Below are 18289 nucleotides of genomic sequence, written 5' to 3'. Positions count from 1 at the left end.
CACCGCTGAACCAGTGAAGTGGGTACCATTGTCACTTTCAAGGACCAGTGGTTGCCCGTATGCAGCATTCAGGCGGTCCAGAGCCTGTATGACTGCCCTCTGGTCAGGGTTACGAGCGGGGTAAGCAGCAAGCAGCCCGGTGGCAGTATCTACACAAGTGACTGCATACTGGTACCCTTCTGACTTTGGTAAGGGTCCAATGATCGTGTCAGTGGGACATGACCCCTCTGGATCTGTCCAGGTGACACCAGTGGTCTCCGAGGGTGTTCCTTGGAACATACTGCACATTGCTCACAGGCTGCAAGTACCTCTGCATAGGACACAGGCAAGTTCCAAGCCTTAACCGTAGCCCACATAGAGCTGCATGGAGCAGGCGCCGGTGGAGCCACTGTGCCACATCACCTGCAGGTACAGTCTCCAACCAACGCACCCTTGCCAACGTATCTGCCTCATCATTCCCAGGATGGGCTAGAGGGGCATGCCCTGTGACATGATATACTGTCACCTGCTTCTGGTGACCTATTTCCCATAAGTCCTGCCACATGGCCTGACCCCATAATGGACGGTGCATTACCATCCACTGGTTAATGTGCCAAGTAGCAATCGAAAGGCTCAGTCCACGATAGACAGCCCAACTGTCAGTACAGATCACCAGAGGTGAAGGTTCATTATGGGCAACTAGCCAAACAGCTCTTAATTCTGCCCATTGGCTGCTTTGGCCTGTACCCGTGTCCATCCAAATAGTCTCAGTGGCCGGATGGAAGGCGATAGCCGTCCATTTGGCAGGTTGGCCCCTGCTGGAACCATCAGTATACCAGGCATCTTCAGGGATGGGCACCCGCCCCTCCTGGTAGGGACTGACCTCAGGTTCTGCCTCCTGATCCCCAGTTGCACCTGACTCTAAGGTCGCATAGGTGACTGGACCCAAGACTTCCTGCAGTTCTGCCCTCAATGGGCTGGTGCTAAGAGCACAGCGTTGTTGCAGATAGGCACCCCACTTGGCCAGGGTAGACATTTGGGCCATACCACTACATGATTTAGTTGCCCAATCTCTCACCCATCCAGCTATAGGGTATGTTGTTTTGACTGTAACTGGTGTTGTGGTTGTAATACTCTCAGTTGCCAGGAGGGCAGCATACACAGCTGCCAGCTGCTTCTCTACTAATGAGTAACGAACTTCAGCACCTTTCCACAATTGGGACCAAAATCCAATAGGTTGCCGTAGGCGCTCTGTCCGCTGCCACAAGCCCCATCCAAACCCCTCCGAGGTTACATGAACATCCAGCTCACAGGGCCTGGCAGGATCAAACACATTCAAGGCCTGTGCCACCTTGACAGCTCTCTTAGCAGCTGCAAATGAACCTTGCGCCTGCTCAGTCCAATCCCAGCGAACCCCCTTTCGAATAAGGTTGTACAAGGGGCGTAGTAACTGAGCCAAATGCGGTATAAATGCTTGCCAATACCCCAACAAACCTAAGAATTCCTGTAACTGTTTTACCGTAGTGGGCACGGGGTATGCTTGAATCTTATCTATAACTGTGTCAGGGATAACTTTTGTCTTACCGGACCAGACAACTCCCAAGAATTTAACAGATAACCCAGGTCCTTGTAATTTGTTCTCATTAACTGCCCAGCCACATGCTTTCAAATGGGATAGCAGGGTAGGGACTGCTTGCTCCAATTCTGAAAGAGAATCTCTAGTTAGCATAATATCATCAATATAATGGTACATGCGGACTACCTCTGGCTGTTTCCATTTAGCCAGGTCAGCAGCCACCAGCCCATGGCACAAGGTGGGGCTATGCAAATAGCCCTGGGGTAACACTGTAAAGGTCCATTGTCTCCCTTCCCAACTGAAGGCAAATTGGTCTTGACTCTCTGCGGCTATATCAATAGAGAAAAAAGCATTGGCCAAGTCTGCCACAAAGTGGTATGTCCCCAACTCATGGCTTATCCGATCCATCATGTCAGCTATCGAGGTAACAGCAGCGTGCAAAGGGGGAACAACTTTATTAAATTCCCTGTAATCTACTGTCATTCTCCAGTGCTCGCTCCAATTCCAGCCTTTTCTGCCGTTCTATTTGCAATTCATACTGAAGCTTTTGACCTCGGGCAGTTTCCTCTTGAGTAAAAAACATGTAGCCCATGGCCCCTAAAAGGACAGCCATGGGGAGCCAGAGCAGCAACCAGTACTCTATCCCACCCATCAAGGGTGGTGGCTCCATACCAATCTCTGAATCCTGCTGGAAACTACGCCAGTTGTAAGGCCAGGAGCCGCCATTGTGGCCATTCACATGCAGGTTCCCATTGGATTCCTCATGAGAGTGCACCACCCAGATCATACAATCAGTCAAGGGTGTGGGGAAAAGCTTAGTCCCAAAACCAAACCTTAGGCTACAACGACCTGGCCTGCTTATAGCCTGTCCCCCACACCCAATATAAGTCACAAGCGAGCAAACATATATATCATATTTACAAACTTATTTGACCAACACTCACAAAGCTACTGACTTATTCGAGTTTCCTAGAATCAAAGGTTTCTAGCTCACCAGACTTATTCACCTCTGTTCCCCATCTCCTTCCTTCTCCCTGCACAAACTCTGCACAAACTGGCTTCTCACTCAACACTTGCCATCTTGGCTGCTTCTCCTGGCCTCCTTCACGAGGCCTTTCTCTGCTCTGCTCTCTAATGCTAATCTCAGGAACTGAGAGAGCAAGCTCCTGTTCTGCCCTCATTTTATAGTGTAGAAATCAAAACCTTTAATCCAATATACAAAATAGGGAAGTCTCTAATACAAAGTCACTTATCTGAGGCATGATGGGATTGTACCACCCCACATCAAAAAGGGTAGGAAAGGCTTAGTCCTAAAACCAAGCCCCAGGCTACAAGGATCCTGCTAGCCCACAGCCCGCCCCCAACACACATTAATATCACCTGGGCAATGACTTCCACGTGGGCAGCGCCATCTTTAACAAAGTGAGCATAATATATTTTATCTGCCCAACACTGTCTCTCTCCACTGTTAGACTATACACTCCATGAGGGTAAGGTTTGTTCCTCCTTTTGTTCACAAGTTTCTCAAAAAATGCATTTATAGAACAAATGATGGAAAGAACCAATAATTGTACCAGTGCTTTGTCTTGAAGGAGTTGTTTCCAATCAGGACTTAACTAGATGCTGAATATTGGGCAAGTAAATTTGTAAAATTTGTGTTATTTGATTTTTCTCACTTTTATTGTTAAAAATGGCCACTGTCTCACTTCAGAAAAATACAACAAAAAAAAATTAAAAAAATAATAAATAAATAAAAATGGCTGCTGCCCACATGAAATGGCTAATTACCTTCCTGCTTGGGAAGGGCCATTGTCATGCTAATGTTGCTGGAGGAGGGATTTTCACATGAAAAATTTTAAGAAGAAGAAGAAGGAGGAGGCCATGTTTTTGCAGAGTTTGTGCAGAGAGAAGGAGATAGGGAACCAGAGGGGTGAGGGGCTTTGTGAACTCTGCTGAATTGGTGGCGGCCTTTGATTCTAGGAAAACCCGGGAAAGATTCTCCTGGTTGTGGAACTGGAGAATGTGTGAGTGGGTTTTGGTACCCAGTGTGTTTGTGTTTACTCACCAGCTGGGTGCGAGGCTAGAATAAAGGCATGACCCACCAGTTTTCGGCTTTGCAGTTTCTTTACTGTCTGACCGTATCTAATGGGAACCTGCATGTGCATGGTTGTGATGGCCGCGGCTACTGGCCTTACACTGAACTAGCTGTGATTCATCCTCATAAAATACACACTCTTTGACCTAGTTAGCCCTCGTCTAACAAAACTTTCCACTAAGAGATTAAATATATGTGTGTGTGTGTGTGTCAAGATGTTCATTTCAGTGGTATTTGTTAAAGGAAGTAGCAACAAAACAGCATACATGTCCAACATCAAGAAATTTGTTTTTTTTTTAGTTTTTTTTTTTAATATTTATTCATTTATTTATTTGAGAAAGGCAGGGGCAGAGAGAGAGACAGGAACATTGAGCTGCTCCTGTATATGCCCTGACCTGGAATCGAACCGGCAACCTCCGTGCTCCAGGATGATGCTTCAACCAACTGAGCTATGTGGCCAGGGCAAGAAATTTGTTGAATAAATTGTGGTGGAACTAGGGTAGGATAAGCCATTAAAATAATGAAGATCTGGCCTGACCTGTGGTGGCGCAGTGGATAAAGCCTTGACCTGGAACACTGAGGTCGCTGGTTTGAAACCCTGGGCTTGCCTGGTCAAGGCACATATGGGAGTTGATGCTTCCTGCTCCTCCCCCCTTCTCTCTCTCTCTTTCTTTTCTCTGAAATGAATACAAAATAAATAAATAATGAAGATCTATTTTTATTTTTAATTTCAGCTTTATTAAGGTATAATTGACATATAAAATTGGAAGATATTTAAAGTGTACATCTGGTGACTTGATATTATGTATACATGTATACATGTATCCTTGTGAAAGGATCCCCTCATTTTGATAGGAATATGCTAAAATGGTAGTATAATGCAATTATTTTTATGAATAAACAATTATCTATACTCATAATTTTGTAATTAGAAAGATACTAAAAATTGTTCTGCTGTTTATATCCAAGTAGTGAAATAGAAATGACTTTTATTTACTTCTTTGGGGTTATTTTCCTCTAAATTTTCTACAATGAATTTGTATTATTTCCTAATAAGTAATGAAAACAAACTTTTTATTCCCTGGGGGGCGATATCAATGGTAAATGCTGTCCTAAGGTCAAATTAGATAAGGACTATTAAATAGTGCCTATTATAGTTAGCAAAAAGAAAGCATTCGGTAGCTAAGGTGAAGAGCAGTTTTGGTAGAGGCAGAGCCACATGTCACCAAAATTGGAACTACAGTTTTAAAAAATCAATTCCCAGGAATATTGTTTAGACCAAGTTGGGGGAGGGGAGGTTGAGAATCAAATATATGTGCAAAACATGCTCAAAAGTTCGCTCAGGCCTTTCCACCGGGCTATTATCAAAACAAGTGAGCATGCGCGAAATTACAGGGCGTGTAGAGCAATCCCACTTGTTTTAGGAAATGCAGTAGAAAAGCAAGGCCTTACCATTTCTGAATTTAAAAAGTGGAACAAAGCATCATGCAAAAAGGTAAAAATGAAAAAGATCAATGTAGCCCAATTGAATTCTTGAAAAAACTGTTATCTTGAGAGCCGAGCCATAGCTTCGGGAACTGCGGGAAGACAGGTTGGAGATTCCCTCCGTACAAACAGAAAGGTAAAGCCAGCAGCATTGACCCAGGAGCGCCAGACGCCCCGCGCTACCAATCAGAGAGCAGAGGGGTGCGGGGGCGTCGGCTCCTGCGCATGCGTCCTCCTTGCCGCTGGGCTCGCGTCGCTTTCGGCCAGTTTGCGAACCGCTCCGAGTCGGTGTCGTTGACTTGCGCCAGGACTTGCACCAGGACTTGCATCTCTCTCTCCCGGTTGTCCTCCCGCTCGGCCCCGCAATGCCGGTGGACGTCAGCCAGTGGTCCGGGCCCTTGAGCCTGCAGGAAGTGGATGAGCGGCCGCAGCACTCGCTGCAGGTCAAATACGCCGGGGCGGAGATCGACGAGCTGGGCAAAGTGCTGACGCCCACCCAGGTATCCAACGGTTGCGGGCCTCCTGCAACCCGAGACCGCGAGGCCTGCAGGCCGTCGGGGCGCGGACGGGGTGGAGGTGGAGGAGGCGGTCCAGCTTGCATGCGCCGGATCCGGGGAGGGAACAGGGTCTCAGGTTCCCACGCTGGAGGTCTGTGGTTGGCCGGAGCACCGGGAACTCCGCACCAGGCGGGCGGCGCGTGGCCCGCGACCCGTGGGAGCAGTTAATCCACTTTCACGGGACTAGGCACAGGCAGGGTCTAGGCCTGGAAACAGCCAGGATTGTGGGGCATGGGGACCAGGGCAGGGAGGGGCCATGCCCAGAAACAAATTGGCCTTGGTTGCTCCCGCGTGCCCAGGGCCTCCCCTGTGGTCTCGGGATTTTAGGTCTTATTTTGGGAGCCAAGCGCCCACCCGAGGACATAAGACGCGTTATGTAACCCGTGATCGTCAGTGCCCAGCGAGGCCTCCTTTGTTTTAGTGGTCAAGAGCATGGTAGTGACTTCTGCAGCTGGAAGGCTAGAGGGCAACGGGCCTTGTTTTACTATTTGGCCTCTGACGTCCATGATTGAGGCGGGACGAGGTCCTGGCAACCAAAAGTGGAGAAACCAGAATGCCCAACACCATTGTGAGTTGTTGGTCACAAAGCTCCGGAGCGGTGGTGTGAATAAAACTGCCTTCTCTGACACTTGATTGTTTTGGACGTTTAAATGTGAAGTGCCCTTTTCCCAGGCTTACTGCCCACCTCCCCACCTCGTCTTTTAATGTTCAGTTAATTCGGATTCTTTTTTAGCAGGCCCCAGGTAACCTCCTGGTCACCAAATCTGGAGACCTTGACATTCCACACAGTGTAAGGTTGTTAAGAGGACTCAAGTCAGCACAAAGGTTGAAATCCTGACCCCAGCTCTTCCTGTTAATAACGTGCTAGGAAACCAGCCTTGAAGTGTTGTTGGGACTAAAATAAAATAATACAAAGAGTATATTAAACTTCAGTTTCTGGTTCTTAGTAGAGTCAATTATTAATCCACTCTGTTGTGAACCTGAGTGTTAGTTTCTTTAGCATTTCTGACTTTTTAATTCCAAACTGGTTCCTTCCAATAGGTGAAGAATCGGCCCACCAGTATTACGTGGGATGGCCTTGATTCAAGCAAACTCTACACTTTGGTCTTGACAGACCCGGATGCTCCAAGCAGGAAGGACCCCAAATATAGGCAAGTTGGGGGAAGTTGGGGAACTGCAAGTCATCCAAATATGAGCTGGTGCTTCTTGCACGGTGTCTTTCACTGGACATGCTGTTCTTGTAGACCTGGTTTGGGATGTTCACATACATGCTTAAGCCAAAGCGTACACTTCTGACCTCTTCGCTCCCCAGAGCAGGAGATGAGAAACTACAGCTGAGAGCCAGATCTGCCTGAGGTCTGTCTTTGTACAGCCCTGTGATCTAAGAATGGTTTTTACATTTTTTAATAATTGGGAAAAAAATGGAAAGAATACTTTGTGACATCTGAAAATTAAATAAAATTCAAATTTCTGTGTCCATAAGTAAAGTTTTATTGGAACACAGCCATGATAACTTACTTCCATCCTGTCTATGGCTGTTTTCATGATTCAGCTAGAAAGTTGAGTCATGAGAGAGACGGTATGAACTGCAAAGTGGAAAACATTTACTGTCCGGCTCTTTGCAGAAAATTTGCTGACCTCTGCTCTAGACTGTCTCAGAGGTGGGTTAGTGCTGGTCCCCTCCTCTGCAGATACTGGAGGTTTGCACTGGCCAAGAACGCAGGGCTGTCTGGTTCATCCCTGCATCCTGGCACAGAACATGGGCTTTGTGCACGTGCACGTTTGTTGGCGGTGCAGTGAATGCATACTAGTTACCTGTGGTGTTGGTGGTCCTGTATTCTCTCATAGGGAATGGCACCATTTCCTGGTGGTCAACATGAAGGGCAACGACATCAGCAGTGGGACAGTCCTCTCTGATTATGTGGGCTCTGGGCCTCCTAAGGGCACAGGTTAGTAAAGGGTCCTGTTAAGGGGGTGTGGGTGGGGTGCCTGGGTGCACATTAGGACTGGCCTGACGTGCTGCAAATTTCAGTCTGATTCTTAGAACTTTAGTCTTTTATTTATGAGAGCCCTTACTTATTCCAGTGGAGGTTTCAGGCAGTGCAGTTCAACTCCAAGGCTGAAGTCAAGGGAGGAGAACTTGGGGCTCTGGTTAGATGGGCCCTTAAGTGTTGCCTCTTAGCTGTTAAGCCTTTATAGTAAGCAAGGAAGTGAGAAGATGCCAAGAAAGCAATGTTGCAGAATGCTTGAAACAACTTCCTAAGGGTCTCATGGATTGAACACAGACCATCTTCTCTTCTGTTTTCAACCTTGGCCCTGTGGGATCTTTGAGCTTTTAGTTCTCATAAAAGTTTTCAGAAATGATCATAGTTTCCAAGTTAATTATTAAAAATTGGCTTCTTTATCTCTTGATAGCTTCCCCTTTCTCTCAGAAATCTAGTATGGTATCTTGAAAACATTTGGAAGACTTTAAGAACTATATTGAAGACACACACACATGTTGTGTTATGCTATATTATACAAAGAGCATACTACATTGCAACTTTCCAAGTTAGATAAATGCTGCCTATCCTAACTGCAGAACAAGTAAGCAGTGGTTGGTAGAGCATGGCAGCATCCTAGCTTTTGTACACATTGTCCAGCCATGAGTTTGTCTGAAGGAAGTACAAGAAGATCCCTGAATATGACAGTTGGCCATAGACCCATGTTTTATCTGTAGATCCTAGAAGCTTCAGATGGCTTCAGCCCTCTCATGCATTCATAAAAGGAAGGTAAAGGTACCGCTTTCTGGAGGATCTATTAAGTGCTCTAGGGCAGTTATAAAATTAGGCAGTTTAATTATGGGAAGTACACACATGAGAATAAAGCAATTCTCTCAAGTAGGAGCTGTGTTCTCATTAACAAAAAACACTTCAGTAACTCACCTTCCTTTTTTTAATATTCTTTTAGTAAGGTATAACATACATATAATAAAAAACATAGATTGTAAGGGTTTAGACAGTGAATATTGATGGATGCACACGCCCTTTTAAGTTAACTTTTCCCAGCGCTAACCCATTTTCTGACACCTCTCTCCATAGATTACTTTTGTATTCATACAAATGATATGTGCTATGCATTTGTTCTTGGTAATTGTTCTCTTTGACTTGAGATAATGTCGGAGATTCATCCATATTGTTGTTTGTATCAATAGTTCATTCCTTTTTATTGCTAAATGGTACCCCATTGTGTGATGATACCAGTTTTTGTAGCCATTCTTCCGTTATTGGACATTTGGGTTGTTTTCAGTGTTTGGATATTATGAATAAAGCTGCTGTACACACTCTCGTCATTTTGTGGGCATAGGTCTCCATTTTTCTTGAGTAAATACCTAGGAGCAGAATTTTTGGGGCATAGAAATTGCCCAAGAGTTCTCCAAAAATGATTGAAAATTTTTACACTCTAATCAGCAGTATATAAAGTTTTCCAGAAGGATCCATATCAAAATTCATCTATGTTGTAGCATGTGACAGGATTTTCTTTTTTAAGGCTGAGTGATAATCTGTTGTGTGTTTATATCACGTTTTGTTTATTCATTCAACTGCCAATGGATATATGGATTACTGCCACCTCCTTTTTTTGTTTTGTTCGTTTGTTTGTTTGTTTGTTTTTTCCGAAGTTAGAAGCGGGGAGGCAGTCAGACAGACTCCTGCATGTGCCGGACCAGGATCCACCAGGCATGCCCACCAGGGGTGATGCTCTGCCCATCTGGAGCGTTGTTCTGTTGTAACCAGAGCCATTCTAGTGCCTGAGGCAGAGGCCATGGAGCCATCCTCAGCGCCCGGGCCAACTTTGCTCCAATGGAGCCTTGGCTGCGGGAGGGGAAGAGAGAGACAGAGAGGAACGAGAGGAGGAGGGGTGGAGAAGCAGATGGGCGCTTCTCCTGTGTGCCCTGGCCGGGAATGGAACCCAGGACTTCCACACACTGGGCCAGTGCTCTACCAGTGAGCCAACTGGCCAGGGCCTACTTCCACCTCTTGACTGTTGCGAATAATGCTGCAGTAAACATGGGTGTACAAATATCTAAATAACTTTTCTTTAAATAACTTAAAACAAGTCCTGGCACCTGTTTGTGTCCAGGACATAATTGGAGCTTATAGAAAACTGCAAGATTCATAGGGTGCTTGCTGGCTCATTTAAAAACATTCTTTGCTTAGTTGATTCAAGTGAGTTGGGCCATTTCTTTCAAAGCAGGTCTCTTGTCTTCCAAGGAAGTAGGTTTTGGAGGTAGAAAGTAATGTTCTGTGTAGGCTTGATTGTGGTGTGGTGAGCACCTGGTCACTGATTTGCTGTGCCTTCATCCATTTCTCAGAGATTTTTTTAGCACCTCCTATGTGTGAGGCACTAACGAAAGTAGGTCCTGGAGTGACAGTGCTTGACAAGACAAACATGGTAGCTTTATGGTGCTCTTTCCAATGAGACAATTAAATTAAAAAGTAAGAATTTTAGATAGCCATGTTAATGTGCCAGAAGTAAATTGGGCATCCTCATGGGAGTGGTGGGAAAGGATTGGTCAGCCCCTACTGCAGATGGGCAGGGATCCTGGAGTGGGGTGATTGGGGAGCAGAGAACAGGAGAGCGGTGGGCAAGGCCCAGAGCCTATGGGGCCTTACAGGTTGTAATGCAGGGTGTGGACTTTAGGCCAGTTGCAGTGGGGTGAACGTGAACAGTTTTCAGCAGGTGAGTGACCTGACTCATTCTACTTCTCTGTGTCCTCAGTGCTCTTATATTATAAATGGGGCGGTGTGGGTCCCTCCATGTTGACACATTTGTGAACATGGATGGTGTCTCCATCAGATGCCTCACTGTGTGTATGTCTTCCCTCCGTCCTCTCTCTGCAGGCCTCCACCGCTATGTCTGGCTGGTTTACGAGCAGAGCAAGCCGCTCAAGTGTGACGAGCCCATTCTCAGCAACCGGTCTGGAGACCACCGTGGCAAATTCAAGGTGGCATCTTTCCGCAAAAAGTACGAGCTCGGGTCCCCAGTGGCCGGCACGTGTTACCAGGCAGAATGGGACGACTATGTGCCCAAGCTCTATGAGCAGCTGTCTGGGAAGTAGGGGAAGCCAGGAGACAGACACCGCCTGGGGGCCCCAAGCAGAATTCTCAAGTTCAGTGATGCATGTAGATGTCTCTCTTCCCTGTTCCCATCCTCACGGGCGAGACCTGAGCAGGTAGTGGTGTAGGGTGACTTTTCCTTCTGCCTGTCCTTTATAATTGTACAGGGTCACGCACCCTGGTTTACATGTTTTGATCAAATTTGAACTCCATTTTGGGGGCTGTTTTGGTAAATGATGTGGCCATCAGATTGTTATAAGAATAGCAACCCAGAATTTAAAGGAGAAAAAGTTTAGGTAAGAAGAACAGGCCTATAGTAATAGTGCAGAGCATCAAAAAATCTGAAAGGGAAATTAAGATTCACTGCCTCTGTGTTTATGAGCCTGACTCCAGAAATGTGCATGGGGGCATAGTCTCAGATGTTTTTACAGCCCGGTCTCCCACCGGACAACAGAGGCTGGTAAGGCCATTAGCCCCCAACATGGTACATCTTGGATTGGTTACTAGGTGTCAGTATCTTGCTCTGGCTCCTTTAAAGAGCAGTACTGGGAAAAGCAGTAGAGTATTGGTTTTCGTGTTCAGGCACAGGCGTCTAGGTGAGAGGTTATCAAATCCTGAGTCTGTGTCTGCTAAATTGATCACTCTTCATTGGTGTAACAAAAGCTGGTCTGGAGTTGCTGAATGTTGTCTTAATTCTGCTGTTTGCTTTATAGTTGAATAAAAATAAAAACATTAAAATAAATAAATAAATAAAAACATTATGTAGACAAACTGGGCCTCCATGTATTTTGCCCTTTTGGATATGGGGTTTCATAAATGTGGGGAGTCACGAGACAACCTCAAAAGTTTACCTGAACAGCCAAAATGAGACTTATTCAGGGACCACACATGGGGTCCACACTCACACACATGCCATTAAACTATAGCAGGGACAACAATTCATTTAAATTTGGGTTTCTTTTTTTTTTTAAATCCCAAAACTTGAGGCAAGTCTTCTTGCCCAAGAAACACCTTTCCTTTTGTAAGTGGTTCCCCATGGTGTAGTTGTGTGCGGACGCCATAACAATTGGCTAAGAAACCGCCTACACCTCCCTTTGCTCTGACTTATAATCCTTATAGAACAATACCAAAGGTGGGGTTGGGGGTGGATGGATCACTCTGAACAGTTGTACTAAAAGAAAGGCAAGGTTTAAAGATCCGTCTCACTGACCTGGTCTGTGATGGAGATGCGGATTCTGAGTCAGGCCGGGCAGGTGCTGAGTACAGCTGGGTTTCCCCCCACCTTTTGCTGAAGTACTTCTCTGAAAAACTTGGAAATCCTGCCTCGTAATCTCTGAGGGCAGATAGGCAGAGAGTAATTTTCTTAATTTTAGGGTTTTAGAATTCATTTAAAAATAATATTTTATAAAACAAAAGTTGTAAAGAAAAACTGTTGACCTTAATAAATGTGAAAACTAATGCACGTGGTTAGACAAGGCGAACAGCACCCGAAGAAATTGGTTTCCCCCTTCCTGTCTCAATTGCTGTCAGCAGTTTTCTTTCAGAAGAAAATGTAAATATTGATTTCAATATATATTTACATATTTATTGTTAAAAGATTACAGTCTTGCTATACAAACTGGTGGACATAGTTTTGCTGTCTTGCCCTGATTAATAATCCTTCGTGCAATATATCTTCAGATAATAGGTAAGCACAGTTCACGTCATTGTGAACAAATACTCTACTTTATGAATGTGTTTTATAATTAACCAGTCTAATTCCCTACTGTGATTAGATTATTTCTGATTATTTGCTATTATAAATAGTGCTTCAGCAGGCCTTTTTTTTTTATGTGTATAAAATGCTTTTGCGAGTAATTTAGTGGAATAAATTCCTGGCCTTGAAATAATCAATTCAAAGAATAGATAGGTTGTCAGTGCTGATACTGACACCCCCCCCCAAAAAGAGATCATATTAATTATATTCTTGTCAGTGGTGTATGAAAGCAACTTTTTCCACACCCTTAAACCAGTGTTCTCAGTCTTCAAACATTTGAAAGTTGGGTATTTATGTATATTTAAAATCATACACTCTTTCTTGAAACTTTTTGAGACTTTTATCTTGCTAGCCAAAGTACTGTTTTAGTTATAGTCTGAAGATTAATGAGGAATTCTAGTAATCGTTTCCTTTTCTAAAACAGGTATAGACTCATAAATGATTCTAGAAAAGGTCAACAGCCCTACGAGAAAAGGTGAAGTGTATGTGTAAGAAGTTTCCATGAAAAGAATACTGCACATGAAAAGATACATTAGTAACCTTAGAAACAATGGGATACCATGCTTCATCTATTAAATTGGAAGTTCAGGTGACCTTGCTCAAGGGTACCTCAGTAGAAAGCAGGTGGTCCAGGTCCAGCACCCAGTGCTGGCCTTCATAACCAGTTACCCAGCTCACAACCACTTACAGGTTCTCTTTGAGGTTCAGCGTCCTCCTGTGGGAAAGGGGTGGGGCGAATCGTTGATCGGCCGTACATACCTCACGGGGTTGTTGGAGAACAACAAAATAATTTTTTTGTTGAGATAAAGTGAATTAATACATGTAAATGATTAACTTTACCCAATTGACAGATGGGAACAAAACTTGATCAGATTGACATACCAGGTCAAAGTCTACAAACCCGGTTTACCCCAGGCTGCTTCCTGCCTGGCTGCAAGTTTACCAAAAGTGTGTTTCTCAGGGTTTAGAATGTAGAGACACAGGAGTCTACTCTCACAGTACAGTTTTAGCAAGCCCTCCCAACCCCAGTATTTCCAGCACACCTCTGGGACCTGGGGAACTGCTCATTACTCAGACTTCATGGTAGAACATTTGTCAAACTGAAGGGCCTTAATGGTTAACAGACAAGGCCAGATCTCAGAAACATGGGATTGATACCTCTCTAATGCTTAAACCTAGTACCTGGCCTAAGTCCTCTTTACCAGGCAGCAAGGGAATTATGTTTTTATATTGTCAACTTAAAACTCTTCAGCAATTTACGGTTACTCTGGAATATATAGAGCAGATCCTCAACATGACCTGTCAGGCTCTCTCTGATTTTACCCCCATTAGCCTCTCTAGCTTCCAACCAGCTGTCTTCTCCTTAATCTCTACACCTGCTGGCTTCCTGTCAGTTCCTCGAACATGCCAGGCTACTTCCGGATTTGGTCCTTTACAAATGCTGGTTAGAATTTTCTCCCCTACTCCTTACTTTGACAACATCCCTTTCACTAAGTATGTTAACTGACCTTCAGGGAATCCTTCTCTGATTAGACTTGATCCTTTTGTACTATGGTATTGCATATTACAATTGTAATTTAAAATACATAACTACAATTTTAAATTTAATGTTTATCTCCTCTCTTAGACTGGACCCTTCATGAAGACAACCAATCTCTGCCTTTTACCTGGACTGTTTAGAGGCTGTTAATATTTAATGTAATTAATGATATGGTGAGATTCAGGTCTACCATTTTATTGTTTCCTGTTTGCCTCCTTTTCCCTTGCTATCTTTTCTTCCTTTCCTGCCTTCCTTGGATTATCTGAATATTTTAATTGAGCAATTGGGTTTTTGGCTATTACCTCTCTGGGTTTTATGCTATACATCACTATTTTTCATTCTACAGTGTGTCCATAAAGTCATGGTGCACTTTTGACCAGTCACAGGAAAGCAACAAAAGATGATAGAAATGTGAAGTCTGCACCAAATAAAAGGAAAACCCTCCCAGTTTCTGTAGGATGATGTGGCAGCATGTGCGCATGCGCAGATGATGATGTAACACCATGTATACAGCGGAGCAGCCCACAGCCATGCCAGTCGAGATGTGGACAGTACAGAGGACTGTTCAGTGTGTTCTGTGGCTCCCTAAATTTGGATCCGTAACCAAAGTGCAATGTGAATATCGGCGCATTTTTAACGAAGCGCCACCACATAGGAATAACATTACTCGGTGGAATAAGCAGTTGAAGGAAACCGGCAGTTTGGTGGAGAAACCCCATTCTGGCAGGCCATCAGTCAGTGACGAGTCTGTAGAGGCTATACGGGATAGCTACCTAAGGAGCCCTAAAAAATCTGTGCGTGAGCCCACATCGAACTGCACTGAATAGGTATGAAACTGGGAGAGTTTTCCTTTTATTTGGTGCAGATTTCACATTTCTATCATCTTTTGTTGCTTTCCTGAGACCGGTCAAAAGTGCACCATGACTTTACAGACACACTGTACTTAGAATAAAAATTGTACCACTTCATGTAAAATGTAGAAGCATGGTAACCAATGGGTCCTTTAACCCCCAACCTTTATGCTGTAGTTGCAATATGGATTACATTTACATACATTGCAACCCTCACCAATGTTATAATTGTTGCTTTCAAAGTACATATTTCAAAATAGTTCAAAGAATATGAGGGAGGAAAGCCTTTTATATTCATCTAGATACTTACCATTTGTGGCTGTTCCTTCATTCCCAGGGAGCCAAGTTTCCTTCTGGTGTCATTTCCCTTCGGTACGAAGAACTCCTTTAGCATTTCTTGTAGAGTGGCATGGCTGACAATGAAATCTCAGCTTTTTTCATCTGAGAATGGTTTAGTTTTGCCCTCAATCCTCTGTCTACAGCAGTGGTAGTCAACCTGGTCCCTACTGCCCACTAGTGGGTGCTCCAGCTTTCATGGTGGGCAGTAGCAGAGCAACCAAAGTATAAATAAAAAGATTTAACTATAGTAAGTTGTTTTATAAAGATTTATTCTGCCAAGCTTAGTGAAAATCCTACATAAAGTACTTGGTAAGTAATTATTATTATATGCTTTAACTTGCTGTAACTCTGCTTTATAAATTTTATAATGTAAAGTTACTTCCCTACTTTATAAGTCACCATTACTGTGGAACTGGTAGGCGGTTAGAAAATTTTACTACTAACAGAGATACAAAAGTGGGCGGTAGGTATAAAAAGGTTGACTACCCCTGGTCTAGGGAGCTTTCCTGTAATCCGCCTACTTTATTCTTCTGTGTTCTCAGTTTGTCTAGTTTTTAATTGTGATCAGCAGGAAAGATTTATACTGCTCTGCCAAACTGGAACAATAAAAAGGAATTTTTTTATATCTTACCATCTCTATGGCAAAACATACTACTAAATTAGAATCAGAGGGGTATATGAAATTCTTCCAGGGACATGTTTTTAGTTGCCCAGGAATACTCTTTTCCAATTGATATAGAAACAAATAATTCCAGATGATGGTACATTCAATAAATAAACTTTGTTAATTAGCCATCACTGGTAAGTATTCTCTGACACCCTATGTGACTAACTGTTGCAGTTCCTTCAAACTCCTGGTGGCACCCAGTTAGTATTGCATCGTCATGGCTCGTCTTAGTCCACTTTTGATAACCTAGTCTACTGCCAATTCACTGTTTCAGCAGAGATCTAAACCATGAGCTCCAACAGAGTAGTGACCCCAATCCAAATAACTTATTGCTGCACCCCCAGGCACACAGAAGGTGCACACCAATACTTCTTTTTTTTTTACAGAGACAAAAAGAGTCAGAGAGAGGGATAGATAGGGACAGACAGACAGGAACAGAGAGATGAGAAGCATCAATCAGTAGTTTTTCGTTGCGCATTGCGACGCCTTAGTTGTTCATTGATTGCTTTCTCATATGTGCCTTGACTGCGGGCCTGCAGCAGACCAAGTAACCCCTTGCTGGAGCCAGCGACCTTGGGTCCAAGCTGGTGAGCTTTTGCTCAAACCAGATGAGCCCGCGCTCAAGCTGGCGACCTCAGGGTCTCGAACCTGGGTCCTTGGCATCCCAGTCCAATGTCTATCCACTGTGCCACCGCCTGGTCAGGCACACCAATACTTCTTGACTTGAATGTATACTGTGATCCTGGCACTTCTAATCCCCTTTCCTACTTCATCTATGTCACTTCCTATCGTTTAAGATTATTTATTATAATTATTGTATGTGATCAGTTTCCTCCCACCCCCAATGTAAGCTCCGTGAGGACAAGGATCTTTACCTGAAGATACATGGATGTATCTCAAGCATTTGGCCTGGCAGCTGACAGAGAAAATACTCCATAAATATTTATTGAATAAATCATTGCAAATCAATGGTAAGCAGCCCTTCTTAAGATGTATGACAAACCTGTAGTAATTCTTTTCGTTCTAACTTGGGAGTTTAGTGTATGCTGCAATTATAGGACACCGGCTCCCTGCTGCTGTCCCAGCACCTCTTTCATACCTGCTCTCTTGCTGCCATTCTGGTCCTTGTCTATTCTCACTGCCTCCTTGTGAAGGTACCAGGACTTGGAAGACTCAGTCTGTCCCAGGTGTTACGAGCAGGGACTCACGTTCCTTCCTTCTGGTGACTCTACCTTGGAACACATCACTGACAAACTTGTGGAGAGGGAAATTTTATAAAGATCAGCACCTATCATCTCATACACATAAGGTTTTCACAGACTAGACATTTTTCACTACAGCGGGAAATGGATGAAATAGACTTAATGAAGTTTTTCTGCTTACTGAAGATTTAATGCCCTGAATGACAGTCTCACCTATGCTTAGGAGTGTTCTGAAATGACAGGTCTGGATTCAGTCTCCACCTCCACCCCTTACCCTGGGCTGAGCTTACTTCCTCGTGTGTAAAATGCTTAGTGTGGTGTCCTATCACATGGTGAGTGGAAGCATGGGACACACGTAATTATGAGTCTTCTTTCCAACCCTTCCATTATTTTCTGTTGTACCCAACACAGAAACATCAATGAGCTAAGCTGCTTAGGAAACCAGGTGATAATTATTAAAGACTTTGTGGTTAGAGTTAACCCATGTTGATAATCGTTTTGTATTTTTTGAGTATACCTCTCTGCTTTAGTCTATTATAGTGCACGTGGCTGGTCACATGTCTGTGATGACTGAATATGATGTAGGGTATGAGTGATTTTCAGGTCATTGTGCTAAAGTTCAATTTTCAATGTCCAGGACTTAGAACCCTAAGAGTATGAGATCTTACTGAGATTGTCTTACCCCTAAAGCAATATCCTAGAAGCTCTGTTTTACTGCCTCACTGATAAGCACATACAATTATTCTAATAAAAGCAGAATATGAGAGAAGGGGGATCTATTCCAGTGGGATAATTTCAAATATTTGGCTATGCTGTCTTCTTCCTAGCCTGCCTTCCTTTTAAGGTGGCCAACCTCTCTCCTCAGCAACACATACTTCTGTGCACAACTGGCATGCTGGTGAGTGTGCACATATGCATGTGCCTTTTTCTATTCTTAAGGGTAAAGAGGTGCAGCTGACCACTTCAAACAGTGCAATACTATCTTCAATCCTGTAGGAGAACTTGGAAGACACGGCTTTACCTGGCAATCTCGAGTGGCTCTTCTTGGGCTACGGAGAATGGGTTCTGGAGGGTGGCTTTCCATCTGAATGACGAGCTGGTAAACCTAGAAGGGAAACTTCCTGCTACAATAACACAGCAAGGCAA

General features: G+C 44.1%; 1 protein-coding gene across 1 annotated transcript; it reads left to right on the top strand.

Annotated features, from left to right (window-relative positions):
* The first annotated feature begins 5363 nt into the window (after positions 1–5363).
* Positions 5364–11563, top strand: PEBP1 (phosphatidylethanolamine binding protein 1). Its single transcript, XM_066370806.1, has 4 exons — positions 5364–5635; positions 6734–6843; positions 7541–7641; positions 10573–11563. Exons 1-4 carry the CDS (start codon positions 5501–5503, stop codon positions 10788–10790), a joined length of 564 nt encoding a protein of 187 aa, XP_066226903.1. The 5' UTR covers positions 5364–5500; the 3' UTR covers positions 10791–11563.
* The last annotated feature ends 6726 nt before the right edge of the window (positions 11564–18289 follow it).

This window comes from Saccopteryx leptura, chromosome 2 (genome assembly GCF_036850995.1).
Source record: "Saccopteryx leptura isolate mSacLep1 chromosome 2, mSacLep1_pri_phased_curated, whole genome shotgun sequence".
NCBI lineage: Eukaryota > Metazoa > Chordata > Mammalia > Chiroptera > Emballonuridae > Saccopteryx > Saccopteryx leptura.
The sequence above is the reverse complement of the archived record's forward strand: the minus strand, read 5'-3'. Positions and strand labels throughout refer to the sequence as shown.